At 39.5% G+C, this 14,819-nt stretch overlaps 1 protein-coding gene across 1 annotated transcript; it reads right to left on the bottom strand.

The window, feature by feature from the left end:
- Nucleotides 1-2,807: 2,807 nt before the first annotated feature.
- On the bottom strand, nt 2,808-7,832 carry LOC103702142 (trans-cinnamate 4-monooxygenase-like). The gene is made up of 3 exons (XM_008784447.4): nt 6,978-7,832; nt 6,514-6,647; nt 2,808-3,604 (listed from the first exon to the last, which is right to left on the bottom strand). Exons 1-3 carry the CDS (start codon nt 7,760-7,762, stop codon nt 3,006-3,008), a joined length of 1,518 nt encoding a protein of 505 aa, XP_008782669.2. The 5' UTR covers nt 7,763-7,832; the 3' UTR covers nt 2,808-3,005.
- Nucleotides 7,833-14,819: the final 6,987 nt, after the last annotated feature.

The raw sequence follows: 14,819 nt of genomic DNA, 5'->3' as shown, positions 1-14,819 counted from the left end.
AGGCGTTTCTCCGATCTGGAACCGGGGAGAATAGAAGGAGAAAGTACAGAGAGAAAAAAATTGCTCGATGAACGTATCGAGTTACCTGGGTATTTCTGTAAATAAATAAAAGAACTCGGTAGACTGGTCCGGCGGAATATTTAGATTGGGGCTGTGACGGCTCTATGACATGTTATGTATCCGAATCTTGAGGACAGGTTGAGGCGTGTTCGGCGTGATAGCATGTTTAGCGACGTGATCCGCATGTACCATGTATCTTCAGTTGCGAGCTGCGATCGGCCACCGCCAACTAGGGCAAGGAGAGCGGCCGTCCCGTGCTTGCATCCTTGAACCTGGGAAAGGTCTAATACTCGTGTCAAAGCCTGTATTTGGAAGCAGGATAAGCAATTCAGGGATGATTTGTTGTTATCCCTGGATACAGCAGTTTCCAAATAAAGTGAAATAACCAAAGATAATGCAAAATTTGTAGTTGAAACAAGCAATTTTGTTTTCTTTTTAATCATTACATAGCATTGGGATACCAATTGTTTTTTTAGATTAAAAAATATATCCTCGCATTTTTTTAAAATTATTTTTTTAGAGTGCAATTTGCTTTTTTTGGTATTTCCACTGATCAAGTGGAGATAAAACGCAGGGATAATGGAATTCTAGGGATGCTAGGAAATCATCAATCTAACAATTTTCTAATTTTGGTCTGGATTGGCATTTATCCCATAGGCATTACAAGATAAATGCCTCAAGCCACCTCTAATCTCATGGAAATCAAGCCATTCAAGTGTTCCGCATATGCCATGCAAGCAAAAGAAAGTACTAAATGTAAGGGTGCAAATGGGTCAGGTCGGGCTCACAGCTAAAATTTTTGACCCAACATGTCATTTGGGTCGGATCCACCTATAATCCGGCCCCAACCCAAAAAATTAAGCCCGGATCGGCTCTGAATCGACTCTGGGTCAGGCCTGCATCAGGATTGGATCTATATTAATCATTTTTATTCGGCAGTGATATCTCCTGAATTTGTTAGAATGTATCTACTACTATTTTTTATAAACATACTACTGAAAAAAAGTGTGCATAGGCCAAGACAAGGAATATAGTTTTGATAATGATACATGACAAAGTTTAACAACTGCAAAAAGACTCATCATGAATCTATTTTTTTTATATGGCAAAATTATACTCTATTTTGTCTTCCTTAGTCTAAATTTCTTTTTAAGATGAACAATGTTTCTATTTAATGTAACTAACCTAAGCCTTAATGTAAAACTCATGCCATTCGACAGTACACAAAAGACAATCTCTTCCATTTCCTTCGTCCTCAAACATAAGAAGAGATTAAAATAATAGAGAGTTAGAAACCCTTGCGCACTCTTTTGGGTCCTAACGATGTACCGGATTAGGGTTGGGTCGGATTAGAATTTAGTAAACTTAGACTCAACTCAAAAACTAGAATAAGTTTAATTTTAGAACCCGACTCAGCCCCACATATCCTTTAAATTGCGTCGAATTAGGTCTAAGCAGGTTGGGTCATGGGTCAACCCGACCCACTAGCAGCCTTAACTGAAGGGCTATTTTAATGCAAGAGGAACGATTAATAGCTATGACTAGATTTTATATATTAATACAGATTCAATTTGAGCTAGTGTGCTTTTCTTATCACCCTTATTTCTATTTTTTTGAGTGAAAGATAAATTGATAAATCAAGGTAGGATTGGGTTCGCCAAGTCAAATTTGGTCATGGTGTATTAAAGATGTTAGATTGGGTTGAATAAGAACATGAAGATATGCAAAAATTTTGGACATTTTTTATCAAAATAATATATAATGGATTGAGGTCTCAATTATTCATCAAATTGTATGATACATCATGCGCAATTTAACAAGGCCAATATATAATCATATAAATCTATAGGTAATTTATGTGAAACATAATATATATGAATTAAAATGTAAATACTATTTATTCATTTGTTTGTTTATTTGTTTATTTATTTATTTATTTGATTGGTTGGGTTAGGGTTGAGTTTGGTTAGGTCCAGGATAAGGTCAAGTTTGATTTGAGTTGAGGCCAATTCTAAGCAAACCCTTCTTAAGATTGGGTTGGGATCTTTAAACCAAGCCAACCCAAATTAATTTATAACACCTTCACCAACCCCGTTAGATAAATTTTGTATCGAAATCACTCACCTTGAATTGGCATCATGAAATGTGCTGCATAATGAAGCAACATGGATGGTGCAACATAGCTGTGTTACCTTCTCGAGCAATATTTCAGAGTTTCCATGTCTTTGCACATTCGATAATTGGAGCACTTGCACATCTAAATTTGCAGGATTTGTTGCTAGCTTCCATGTTTCAACTGTTGTCTGAGTTGAATAAAAATTGAAAGTGAATAAAACTTTCCATTGAAAGACCAAGTTTACCAAATAAATATAACTTAGATCTTTTATAAACTTTAAATCTTAAAGATGTTGAAGCCAAGCGACGATCAAGACCACGAAAATCCTAACCTTCAAAAGACTATACACAAGAATAAGTGCCAAATTTTCATGAGGCTGGAGATATGTAGAACAACATTATCAACATGCTTTACCTAATCGATCAGCAAAATATTTAACCACTGAATAGAAAAACATGATCAGTTCTGCTGTCCTTGCCGTGCTTACATGTCATCCTACAACGTCCCAAGAGTAGCATTCTCCTCACTAATTAATTCTCATCGCATGAATGTCTTAACATGACCTAGTTTTAATTAACAGCAAAGCAATAATTGCTTACATTATTTTATTGGGTTAACTAAGAATAGTCAATGAATAAAAGAGCTTGAATAAAACAGTAAACCCATGATTTCCTCAAATACATGTTGCAGTACAGAATGAAGAACAGCACAACCATAGATAAGCATACAATCACATCAACAGTCGCATGTTTTCAAATTACTCCCCAACCACTTTAAAATCCAAAGACAAGACAAATACAAGAACAGCACCAGAATAGGGAGCAACACTTCAAAACACTCTAGGCTTGCAGACGATGGTGGAATGCTTCAATATGTGAAGACTGAACTGCCCTCCCTTCTCAGAGGTATCAATCTTGCTCTGGCCCGGAGGCGGCAGTAGCTCAAAGTTCTGGACCAACTGGCCGATGGTGATGTTGAGAATCGGCAATGCGAGTATAATTCCAGGGCAGCTCCGGCGACCGACACCGAAGGGCAAGTATCTGAAGTCATTGCCATTGGCTTCCACCTTGGCTTCCTCCTCTAAGAATCTCTCGGGTCGGAACTCCTCGGGGTTCTTCCAGTTGTCGGGGTTGTTGGCGAGCCACCAGGCATTGACGAGGATCTTGCTCTCGGCGGGGATGTCGCAGCCGGCGAGCTTGGCGTCGTGGAGGTTCATGTGGGGGACGAGGAGGGGGATGGCCATGCGGAGGCGGAGGGTCTCCTTGACGACGGCCTGGAGGTAGGGGAGCTTGGGGATGTCGGGCTCGGTGATCTGGACGCCGGGGCCGAGCACGGTGTCGAGCTCCTGCCGGAGCTTGCGCTGGATCCCCGGGTGGTTCACCAGCTCGGCGATGCCCCACTCAATGGACCACAGGGTCGTCTCAATGGCTGCATGAATGGCGGTGGCAAAACGGACCTCAGGCCTTGGAACCACATAATAATAATATAAGACTGTAGAATAAAATTATAGTGTAGACTTGGTCAAAAGAAAGATAAGGCTGTCCAGCTCATGGACGTGGCTAAAAACTGCCACCTTCTTGATTCAACAAAAGATGTCGTTGGATTTTTGCTAGTAATCCTATGTGGCAATTGAGGATTGGTGCCAGGGGTAGGTGAGAGATGTGGTGAGCGTATTGCCTGGATATCATAATGTCAGCATCCACTAACCTTGGAAAATGTAATTTAAATTTTTCTTGGTGAAATGTCTAAGATTGAAGCCTCTTTTAAGGAAGATCATGAACATCCATTAATTGCGGTTATTCATATAGAAATATATACAGAGAGTACAGCTCTAATCACGTCCTAAAATCAAGCTAATAGAGTTGTAATCTTATTAAGCTGATTGTTGTTGTGATGAGCTGTAGTAGTATTATTATTATTATTATTATTATTATTATTATTATTTTTCTTGCTTGGTTGAGCTGATTCGAGAAGGATTAATATATTGGGGAGTTTGGTTGTAAGAAGCATTGGTCAAAAATTACATGCCACGGAATTGGATTTGGTTGTAAGAAATAATTTGTAAAAAATGATTTTAATATGCATCGATAATAGAAACTGCAGACCAATTTACCTTACCCGTCTGATTTTAGTGCATCACGCTACAAAAATCTTGCGTTTTCCTATTAGAAATATTATAAAAATGTTTATGTTTTCAAGTGTTCGTAGTCGTTTTGACATTTCTAGCTTCTGAGCTAGAATAGAAAATTGTGCCGCCTAAATTTGGTAAAAAAGAAAACGCGTTCTTCACGACATGTCTCATAGTTGTAGGTTTTTAGGTTTGCTAGATTCTTAAAATCCTTATCAACAAGTCCGGCTAGTTTTCTTCATCGACAAGTTGACATTTTTTATTTATAGTAATGGTTGGGTCGAATTCTAAACGAGGCTGACAATCGAGTGTCCTCTTTCTTAACCATTATCGGACAACTAGGATCATCTCCCTGGTTCTTATCACTAAGTCAAGTTACATAATGATCAATTAAATACGAATTATCTTCACTCAATAAACCAAACGCGGATGGCCATATCGAACATAATATTCTTTTCATTTAAACAACAGAATAATATTATCTTAAATTTCAAAAAATAGTATAAGATGCTTAACGGACTCATAAAACATTGTTCTAGTCCACATGGTGATGACTTCACCAGGTTGCAACTTGGACCAACCCCTATTGCACTGCGCCAGATTCTTAGAGTTGCCCCAGTCCCCAGATGTCACGCGAGACGAGGAACAATTTTCCCGTGACTGGAGGGAGCTTATAGCATCACTCCCCAAATTTTCTTTGCATGTTCCGTATACTTGTGCCCTTAAATAAGGCAGCATATATGGACGTGAACAAGAGCGGTTCGATGCATTGACTTGGGGCCTAAAGCGAATTCAAAAGCTCCAACAGAAATATATTTGAAGGCCTCAGTGCATAAATAAAGAAAGAAATACTAAATTTCTTTAGATAAGAGATACGTCCCAACATAAATACATTTGAAGGCCTCAATACATTTATAGCTATAAAAATATCTACCATTTGAGGTCCCTAAGGCTCCAAATGCATTAGAGACCTCAATGCATTTGGAGGCTTATCTTGAAATTTACGATAATAAATGCATTTGGGGGCTGGAGGTGCCCGCTTAAGGGTTGAGCCGGCCCCGGATATAAAGAATTAAAGATAGAATTGCACCCATATAAATAGATTTTGGCCTTCTTGTACAGAAGATACCGTCGGCTAGTGATATTTACCAATAAATAGGTTGTCTCCCTCTTTTAATTATAAATCGAGAAGTTATTGGTTGAACTAGGTCTACTAGCTCGGTTGCCAACCATGAAGCAATGCTCACATACATGGATGAAAAAGAAGCGTGTTGCTCTGGGATTGGGGTCCAACCAATAATTTTTATCTAAAAATATGCTCAAATCTAAGAGGTTGGGGAAAGAAGACTTTCCGTGTGCATCATATACGGAAAGACGGGGCTTAGTTTATCATCCACCACGTGACTCAACTACATGCCATGAATTCTATTCACCACAGTGCTCCATCCACCAGTCTATTATCTAGTAGGAGTAAGACCACAACCTCCCATGGCTCCATCCATCCAAAACTGAAGCCCAGTGGAATGCAAGGAGGCTCTTTTCCCAATTGGCTCCAAAAGAAAGCCTTGATCGTATTAGATCATATGAACACTACATCTCTCACAAGCTGGGACAACGCTTTAGAATGGCACCGTCCTTTTTTTTTTTTTTTTGATAAATCAGATAATTTAAGTTAATTGAGTACAAATATATCTATAGAAATCAAAAAATAAAATATGAAAAAAAGTAAGTTCTTTCCCTTTAATAAGAATATAATATGTATTTCTTACAACTTTCTCAAAAAAAAAAGTAAATGCTCGGCTTAATATAAATCACTCTTTCATGTTCAAAGAAATATACCAAAATTATTTTTTAGACATCATATTTTTAAAAAAAAAATTAAAAAAATATTTTAATAATAAAAAAATATTTCCGAAAAAACAAACCGCCCAACTTATCCTTCCTTAACTTTGCCGGCTTTTATGCTAAAAGTCACTGTAAAGTCGTTGATTCCAAAATTGCTCTCTTTTGTCTCGTATCCCCAGTAAAATGAACAATGGAGCAGACTGAATGGCTCCTTAGGTAGCCAACCAGAACTATTTTATGAAATATCTTGGATTAAGACAAAAATAAACATGGAAGAAAAAAGAAATATGGTAGACGTAAATAAAATAAACATAGAAGAAAAAGAAATACAGCAGGCGCAAAGAAAAAGGAGGTAGAAGAGTACCTGCAACGTTGATGTTCTCTACGATGTAGAGGACGTTGTCCTCATTAATCTCTCCCTTCCTCTCCGCTTCTAGGATGTGATCTATGGCACATTTGAGCTCCATATTGCTCGCCCCCTTGGTACTCGCCAGCTTCCTGTTCCATTTTCACCCACAGATCATATATGTCGTCGATAACAAATACAAACAAGCCAAGCAGTCTTATCAGCTAATAATTAGCATTACTTTCCCCAAGAGGACGTCTTAAATACGACTCTGGATGGTGGCGGCCCACCAACCACCATTCCTGGATAAAAAGCAGCGAGCCCACAGCATGATGCAAAAATTTAAATAAAAGAAAAAGTGAAGGCTGGCAACAGATACCTAACCCACGCAAACACCATGAATATCCCACAAATAACCAAACATCAGTTAAATCTAAAACCTTATAATATGATAGCATATATAATATAATACGAACACTTACTTTCTATCCTTGATGAAGAAGTCCTTGAAGAGCTGCAGCCTGCGGTCTTTGACCTCCTGGCAGATCTTAAGATACCCCCTCAAGAAGGGCCTCAAGATGGGGATGAAGTCCCCATAATTATACTCAAAACTCTGCGCCAACCTGCTCCTCTCTCCATTGAGTGCCTTGAGCTTGTTGAAGAGAGGGTCGTCCTCGCTCTCGAATCGCCGGTCGAACATAATCCGGTACATGTTGTTGTACATCATAAGCTGCAGCCTCCTCCTTAGCACGATCCCCTCGGTGGCGGCGTTGGGGTTGGCCTTGACGTCCTCCACCACCCGGCGGGCCTCCTCCTCCCAGCCGTGGCGGTTCTGCTGCACGACCTTGTTGGTGAAGAAAGGGACGGTCATGATGCGGCGCATCTTGCGCCAGTGCTCGCCGTAGACGGTGAAGACCATGTCCTGGCCTTTGCCGGTGAAGATGTCGAAGACGACGTTGCGGGTGCGGGAGCCGAACTCGACGCCCTGGGTGTGCAGGACATCGCGGGCCATCTCGGGGGACGAGACCACGACGAGGTTCCGCTGGCCCATGCGGAGGAGGAAGATGTCGCCGAAGCGCTTGGCGAGGGCTGTCAGATTTCGATGGTTGAGGTCGTCGCCGACTTGTAGCCAGTTGCCGAAGATGGGGACAGGGAGGGGTCCGGGGGGCAGCCTGAAGCGCTTCCCCCGGAGCTTGGACACGGCGATGGCGAGTGTCACTGCGGCGAAAAGCCCCAACAGGGACTTCTCCAGGAGGACTAGATCCATTACTCTTCACACGAGACCAAAAGCAGAGAGAGAGAGGGGAGCCGGGTGGGTGGCGAGGATTGGGATGGAGTGGATGAGAGGTGGGGTGGGGACTTGGGAGGGTTTTAAAGGGGGTGGGGTTGACGGAGGGCCGTTAGGGATGACGGAGTAGGTGGGAACTGAGGTAAGGTGGGCGCATGGCGTGTGGTGGTTGACATTTATAGTAGGCCTTTTGGTGTGGCCCACATTGGGAATAGCTTGGGTACGTTTCTGATTCGGGATCATGGTCCCTGTTGGTCAACTTAATGTTAAGTTGACTTAATTTGCAGCTTGCACCATAGCATGGGATGCCTACAATGTTACCATAATGTGGGAACTATAGAAAACACACAACTTGTCCAATTCCGGGACCAAGACACGTTTGGAATTGCAAACTACTAAGGGGATAGCATGGTTGTTGACATAGATACTTGAATTAGGTATGCAAATAATATGTTGGTTTCTTGGGATGGCCATTCAGGGCGACAATCATGGACGTCATTTAAATTCAAATGACATAAGCACAAACGCATGGACCACTTCATTCAAGAGCGACAATCATGGCCGCCATTCAAATTCAAATGGCCGCAATGCGTGCCAGCCACATCATCGACCACGCGCATGGATCACTCCATTCAAGAGCGACATTCAAATTCAAATGCTGGCCATGCACACAAGCCACACTCAAATTCAAATTCAAATTCAAGGATGACAATCAATGACGCCCAAATTTGCAGCCTTGATGTGTGCCGAGTGGAGCATTCCAAAGGGGCCAAGTGTCAACTTATGAGGTCTCTTCATGAGAACGTGATTCAAGGCTACATCATTTGAATTTGTCTTTCCGTTTGAATGTTTGAATTTGAAATTTGAATTGTTTTTGTCTTAGGTCTATATAAGGGATAGGTTAGGACTATCCAAGACATCTTGGAGCATTTGTATTTCCACCTTAGAGTGTGTCAGCCTATTGGCTTGGGAGGCCTTGTGTCTATGTATTTCGACTTTAGGATTGTCTAAGGCTTGGGCTAGTGTGGGATAAACTAATCCCCGCTAGATTAGGCTAGTGTGGGATAAACTAATCCCCGCTAGATTGGGCTAGTGTGGGATAAACTAATCCCCCCTAGATTGGGCTAGTGTCGGGATAAATCATTCTCCCACTAAATTGTTCTTGTTTTAATTACAATCGAATCAACAATCTTTCCTCTCATTGTTCTTAGCTTGTATATTGATTCAACTTGTACAATCATCGGGATAAGCTGCAGCCAGTAATTTTGATCATTGGACTTACAACAAATCTATTGACGTTGCTTAAGTTCGATTGAGGCATCATCCAAAACTAAGGAGGACGCCAAAGTCAGCGGCCAAGGTGTAGAAAGGCTTAGTGTGGGCACCGGCCGACCGACGTGCCCCACCACAATGGTCTTCCCTACTCGACAATCAGAAATTCAAAGTATGAGGTTTGGATGCTTCATCTCCAAATATTTGAGTCTGAGTAATTATGATATCGGCGAGTTTCCAATTCATTCTCTCTCAAATAAAAAAATAATTTATATTTTAGTAATTAAATATCGTTAATGATATATATATTATCACCTAGCTAGTACCATATGAAATGATATACTTTTATATCTTAGTAATTTAATGCGGTTATGGATATATTATCACCTAGCTAACATCTTGCGAAATAATATATTCCTCATTTCCATTTTACTGCAACCTCTAACAAGCTCTCCCAAGAGTAAATGGCGGAGCATTTGGGTAACCTTACCAAAGACTTTAGTTTGGAGATGCACGTCTACCAAAACCGAATGTTGCGTAAAAATATGCGATGATGTTGCTTTTAAGGATGTTTTAAAAGATATGCTAATATTACTATATTAGAGAGATCTCCAAGTACATCCCCATAGACATGTACGGTGTCGGTGGAATATTATATTATTATCTCCAAGCGAATCCGCCTCGTCCTTCTTTTTTTTTTTTTTCCCCTCCCCGGCAAGCAATCTGCCTCTTCCTCTTTTTTTTTTCCCTTGATAAGAGAGAGGTGTCTATTTGGCAGGTGAGATGGCACAAGGCCATTGTGACGTGGTGAACCGGGTCTTGTCCTAGTGGAAATACACCATCCCTTTAAGATCCCGTGGACCTAGGTTTGATTACTGAGCGGTATGTCTTGAAACAATCTGATCCTAGATAATTATAATACGGGTGGATCTCTTTTTCATGAAAAGAAAATATCAAGATGCGTGATGTTAAATCACTTGAGATAATAGTTCGATAATTTTACATTAGCATGAATTAATGGCAACAAATAGGAATATATGATACATGAGTTGGTGCCCAAGTGGGCATTCTACGACTTCAATCAAGCGCAACACTAGATGGCACTCAGCTTGTTTACATTTGTGAATCTCAATTATTCTAAGTGGGTAACTTTTCCAACCGTGGCATGATGATTCCAAAACATTATATGATAATCTATGATTTACATTTTGTATGTCCATTATATTTATTGTTTGATAACTATTCCAATCCAGTATACTATTCCAGGCACATTTCTAGTCAATATTAAAAAAAAAAGAGCTTTCGTACCCTAGTAAAATAAAGAAAGGCATAGGACAAATATAATTATTAAAATTCATCCTACTCCGTTCCTTGAACTTAAAACAAAAATGGTCGGCTGTTCACGAGATTCCCCGGTTGTAACTTTACATCAATGTTTAATAATGCATTACTAATTTAAAATGACATAACCATGGCCCGTTATGAGACACCATACCAACAGCAACTGCTATATTAGGTTTGAATTTGCTAGAGAAAAGTTATTAAGAAAAGCTGCAAGCTAACCATGGAATATTGTACCCCGATAATGATTTACCTTACATCGACTATTGAATCGTGCAATAATTATTTCAAGATTTAGGCAGGTAGATGAAAAAAAAGTTTGGAATATAATTTGAGATCTATGCGAGTTGCCATCCGGTAGCTGCATCGAAAAAAAAGATCGGTATATCTTGTACACAAATGGTACAATTTGGATCTAGAAACTTCAAACAAGAGAGGGATCCCTCGGTGTTTGATCCAGTCGAACCAATATGGGGAAAGACGAGGGGGATTTTGGACTTAGGTCCAAGTCCTAGCAGTACGATCCAATATATGTGGAGCCCGGGATTTAGACTATGGTGTCCCGGCTTAACGGAGACCGTAACGGGATTGTGGCGGTGGTAAGTAGGTGAGAGCCGTGCTGCCGTCTATTACTTGTTCCCTGATGGAATACTGGTCTCATCTTGGACGCATTCGTCCACAAATGTGGGATGAACTGGTCTTCTTTTTGGCAAAAAAAAAAGTTTGGTATGAAATGTTCTTAAAAAAACGCTATCAGTGGGGTTAACTTTAGCCGTCCTTGGGCCAAACTAATGAGTTCCAACGATTTTGACGGCCACCATACGCAAGTTCAAAAGATGGCAACTTAATCCTGGAACGATTTGGTTGCTAATGGTAATGGGGATCTTAATACATGATATACCGTATGACTCCCTAATGTTTAATTCTAGAATTTTTTTATCGTTGATAATTTTTTTTTTTTCAACACTGAGATGTCAATATATGGTATGAAGTTGTCTGCTCTGAATTAGTTTAGAGAATTTGTCCTATTGATCTTCAAAATCTATGTAATCTTTGGCATGGAATTGTGCAACATGATAGGAGTGGGTTCACATAGTAGAAGCAACTGTATTTAGTGAATTAATTGTGGCCTCAATTACTTTCTATACATATGAAGTTAATTACTATTGTGGTGTCGATAATTGGAGCTCATCAACTCGTTAATTTTGAATAATGCGACCTATTACGAGCAATATAATTTATAACTATCAAACTTTAATTCGTGTGGTACGACTTCTTGATATTGTCTCGGCCCTTGATGAACTTAGTGGACCGTTTCGTAAGCACCGAGCTCAATCTGCTTGTAGATCTAGCTTGAGCTCAAGAATATTTTCAAATAACTTAAATTATATTATGCATACCTACCTTACCAACAACAACAAGAATAACAGAGCATATTTTAACTATATGGTACAATCATATAATACCATTAACAACATGATAAATTCACGACGTTGAGCACAAAGTTACACTGGATATATTAATGCCCCGTACATGCACAAATTACTAAAGTTCAAACATGCAGCTTTGTCGCAACCTATGTGTACCTAATGCTAACAATACTAGCAAATACCAAATAGTGACAACCATGGGGACATAACGATTGAATGATTCAAAGTTAGAAACACTTGTAGGAGACCTAAGCCTCACACGTACCTCTCATGATGTCGATACCATGGGACAGATCGCGTTACATGCTACTTGTTGATGCAAATATAATATATACATCTAATTTTTTATTTTCAACAAAAATAAAATTATATTTTGTAAATCTTGCATCATTACTACCAAAAGAACAGCTACAGCATTTGCCAAATTAACTAATCAACGCCACTTTTCCACGTTAAAAAAAAAAATATATAGCCTGCTGCCGGTAGGTCGATCGCTGCATGATCAAAATACAAAAATCGACGAATCAAGTTGATAAAATAGTCGCATACATGGATGTTATCCCATGATTTCAAATTCTCCAAGAAAAATTTCTGGTTGGTGGCTAAGTCGTTGTCATGAACACCTTGGGACACATTAGTTAAATGCCAGTGTTATACAGTGCATAGATTCAATTTTTCATTAGCAATATGTCCCATTTGGTCTAGTCAAGTTATTAAGGCGGGTTCTCATCATTTTATTCATCCTCGGCTCAGAGCTTGGCATGATGGGAGGGGCTTATGATAGCTGTTTACTTCTACAATCTCAAAAGATTGTTCAAGCGGATTCTGCAACTGTTATTACATAGATCAAATCCAGGAAAAAAGAATCATCCTCTCCTTTATGATAGCCACAGCTGCCTTATCTCAACAGTCCTTTGAAGCTATTCATGTGTTTAGAGATAGTTACATGCCTGCAGATTGTTTGGTTTCAAGAGGATTTAAATTTGATGCAAAATAGATAAAATTACTCAAAATACAAGGTACTCAAAATTTTAATAAAGGTTTGTATAGAAATAAAATACTAAAGTTCTCGTACAAAATTCTAGCCACAGAGTCCATATAAAATTAAAAAATTTTAATTCTTAAGTAAAATAAATTTTTTAATTTTTATATTTATACATCATAGATATTTTTTATTAGACTGCAACTAGTTTTTCCATTTCATTTTACTTATTGAGGTTTTTATCTCCGATATTATCCGAAGAAGAGGAAGAAAAAGAAGAAAGAAGAAAAACACAGCACCATAAAAACTTGGAGCCATAAACCATAGTGGCTCTTGTAGCCGGTGCAATTTCCTGTCTCCACCAAAGAAGGAGTGCACCGTTGCCACTCGTAATCCAGGGCAGTGAGAGTCCTCCACAGATGAAGCACCCTTATGATGGGATAACCCACCAATTTGTGGGACATCATGTCTTGGTAGGAGGTCAGAGTCGTAGGAGTGCATCCTCCTTTTAGCTTTAAAAAGTCAGCAATCCGCCTACCAACAAACTTTCAAGTGCCTCTTTCATGTTATTTTATATCTAATCATCTACACTTCTCATGAAGCAAGCATGGAATGTGCATTTGTTCACTATTGCACCCTCCATGTATCCAAATCAAATCATCTCTCATCGATACCAAACAAATATAAGATATATATATATATATATATATACACTGGTCTAACTATAGCAGCGTAAGTTGGCTTCCAAGACGGGGGACAAGCTTATTTTCTAATAATAAACCAAAATCTCCTACACGGTTAGTTACAAAAGTTTTTTGACAAGCATTTACGGCAATCAGCCATACGAACCAAAAAATAATATTTTAACTAAATTCCATGTAATGATCAATAATTTTTTTTTAATTTTATATCTACATGTGTTGAATCCTAGCAACAATATATTCCCAATGTATTTATTGGATTGGGCTCGAGAACTCGATCCATATATCTAGTAGCTATTTGCATCTTAATTTTGGTGTTATCATGCAATGGTTATTTTTGTATATTGGAGACAAGGAGGAATATCTTTATCTTGATATCGTATAACCCGTTGTTTATATATTGCATACGCGAAACATATTCCTCCTGTAGGAATATCTTTATCTTTATCATGATGCAATGGTTCTCGAGTGCAACTTGGCGTAGCAAAAAAATATTGGCCCTTAACTCGGAGTTACTCCGTGAAGGGAGCCTTGGGCTAACAGTGGAGGTCGCCATCTCCGCCTACCACAATGGCTAAGGCGAATCGCTGCGGCGACCACAAGGTCCCAAATTCGAATCGCTGCGGCGACGATTAAATTGTGGACCGGAGCTCATTACTTTGGCCACTGCTTGGACTTGTGGTGTAGGACCGCTCTTGAACCGCTAGTAGCCGGGGTGGTGCCGGGTGTGACGTACTCACACGTGGGACTTGAGCCAGAGCTCAGAGGAGTAGCTGAGCCGGGCTTACGGGTGGGGAGGGTATGAGTAAAACCGGTCGGGGTGCCCAACACACGGCCATTTCTGTCCGCATCGAACATTCTCCTGCCGGGATGGCGGTCAGGGTCCCCCCCCCCCCCCCTAGCAAAAAAAAAAAAAAAAAAAAAAGAAAAAAGTGCTCCGAAATCCAATCCCAAACGCAATGGAACTAACCAAAAGACGACTCGTCGTGTTGACCGTGATTTGTGACATCATTTGTGTGTCATGTGACGTCTCTTCACATCTCGGCATTGGTGAACAAAGAAAATAAAATAGTGCATATTTATATTGCACATTTGCACTCGAACAAAACAAGCCCTTTTAAAGTTATGACATCACTATTCATAATTAAAATTTTTAAAAAATCATGGTTATTGAAGTAAATTATGTGAAAGAATATAATTATATAAAGGCTTTATTTTTGTTATGTCCCAATATTTTTTTTTGTTATAACAAATCATATAACACAAATGACAGGCTATTATCTTTCGTCATACTTTTCTGAAAAAATATT

Source organism: Phoenix dactylifera, chromosome 3, assembly GCF_009389715.1.
Source record: "Phoenix dactylifera cultivar Barhee BC4 chromosome 3, palm_55x_up_171113_PBpolish2nd_filt_p, whole genome shotgun sequence".
Lineage (NCBI taxonomy): Eukaryota > Viridiplantae > Streptophyta > Magnoliopsida > Arecales > Arecaceae > Phoenix > Phoenix dactylifera.
The sequence above is the reverse complement of the archived record's forward strand: the minus strand, read 5'-3'. Positions and strand labels throughout refer to the sequence as shown.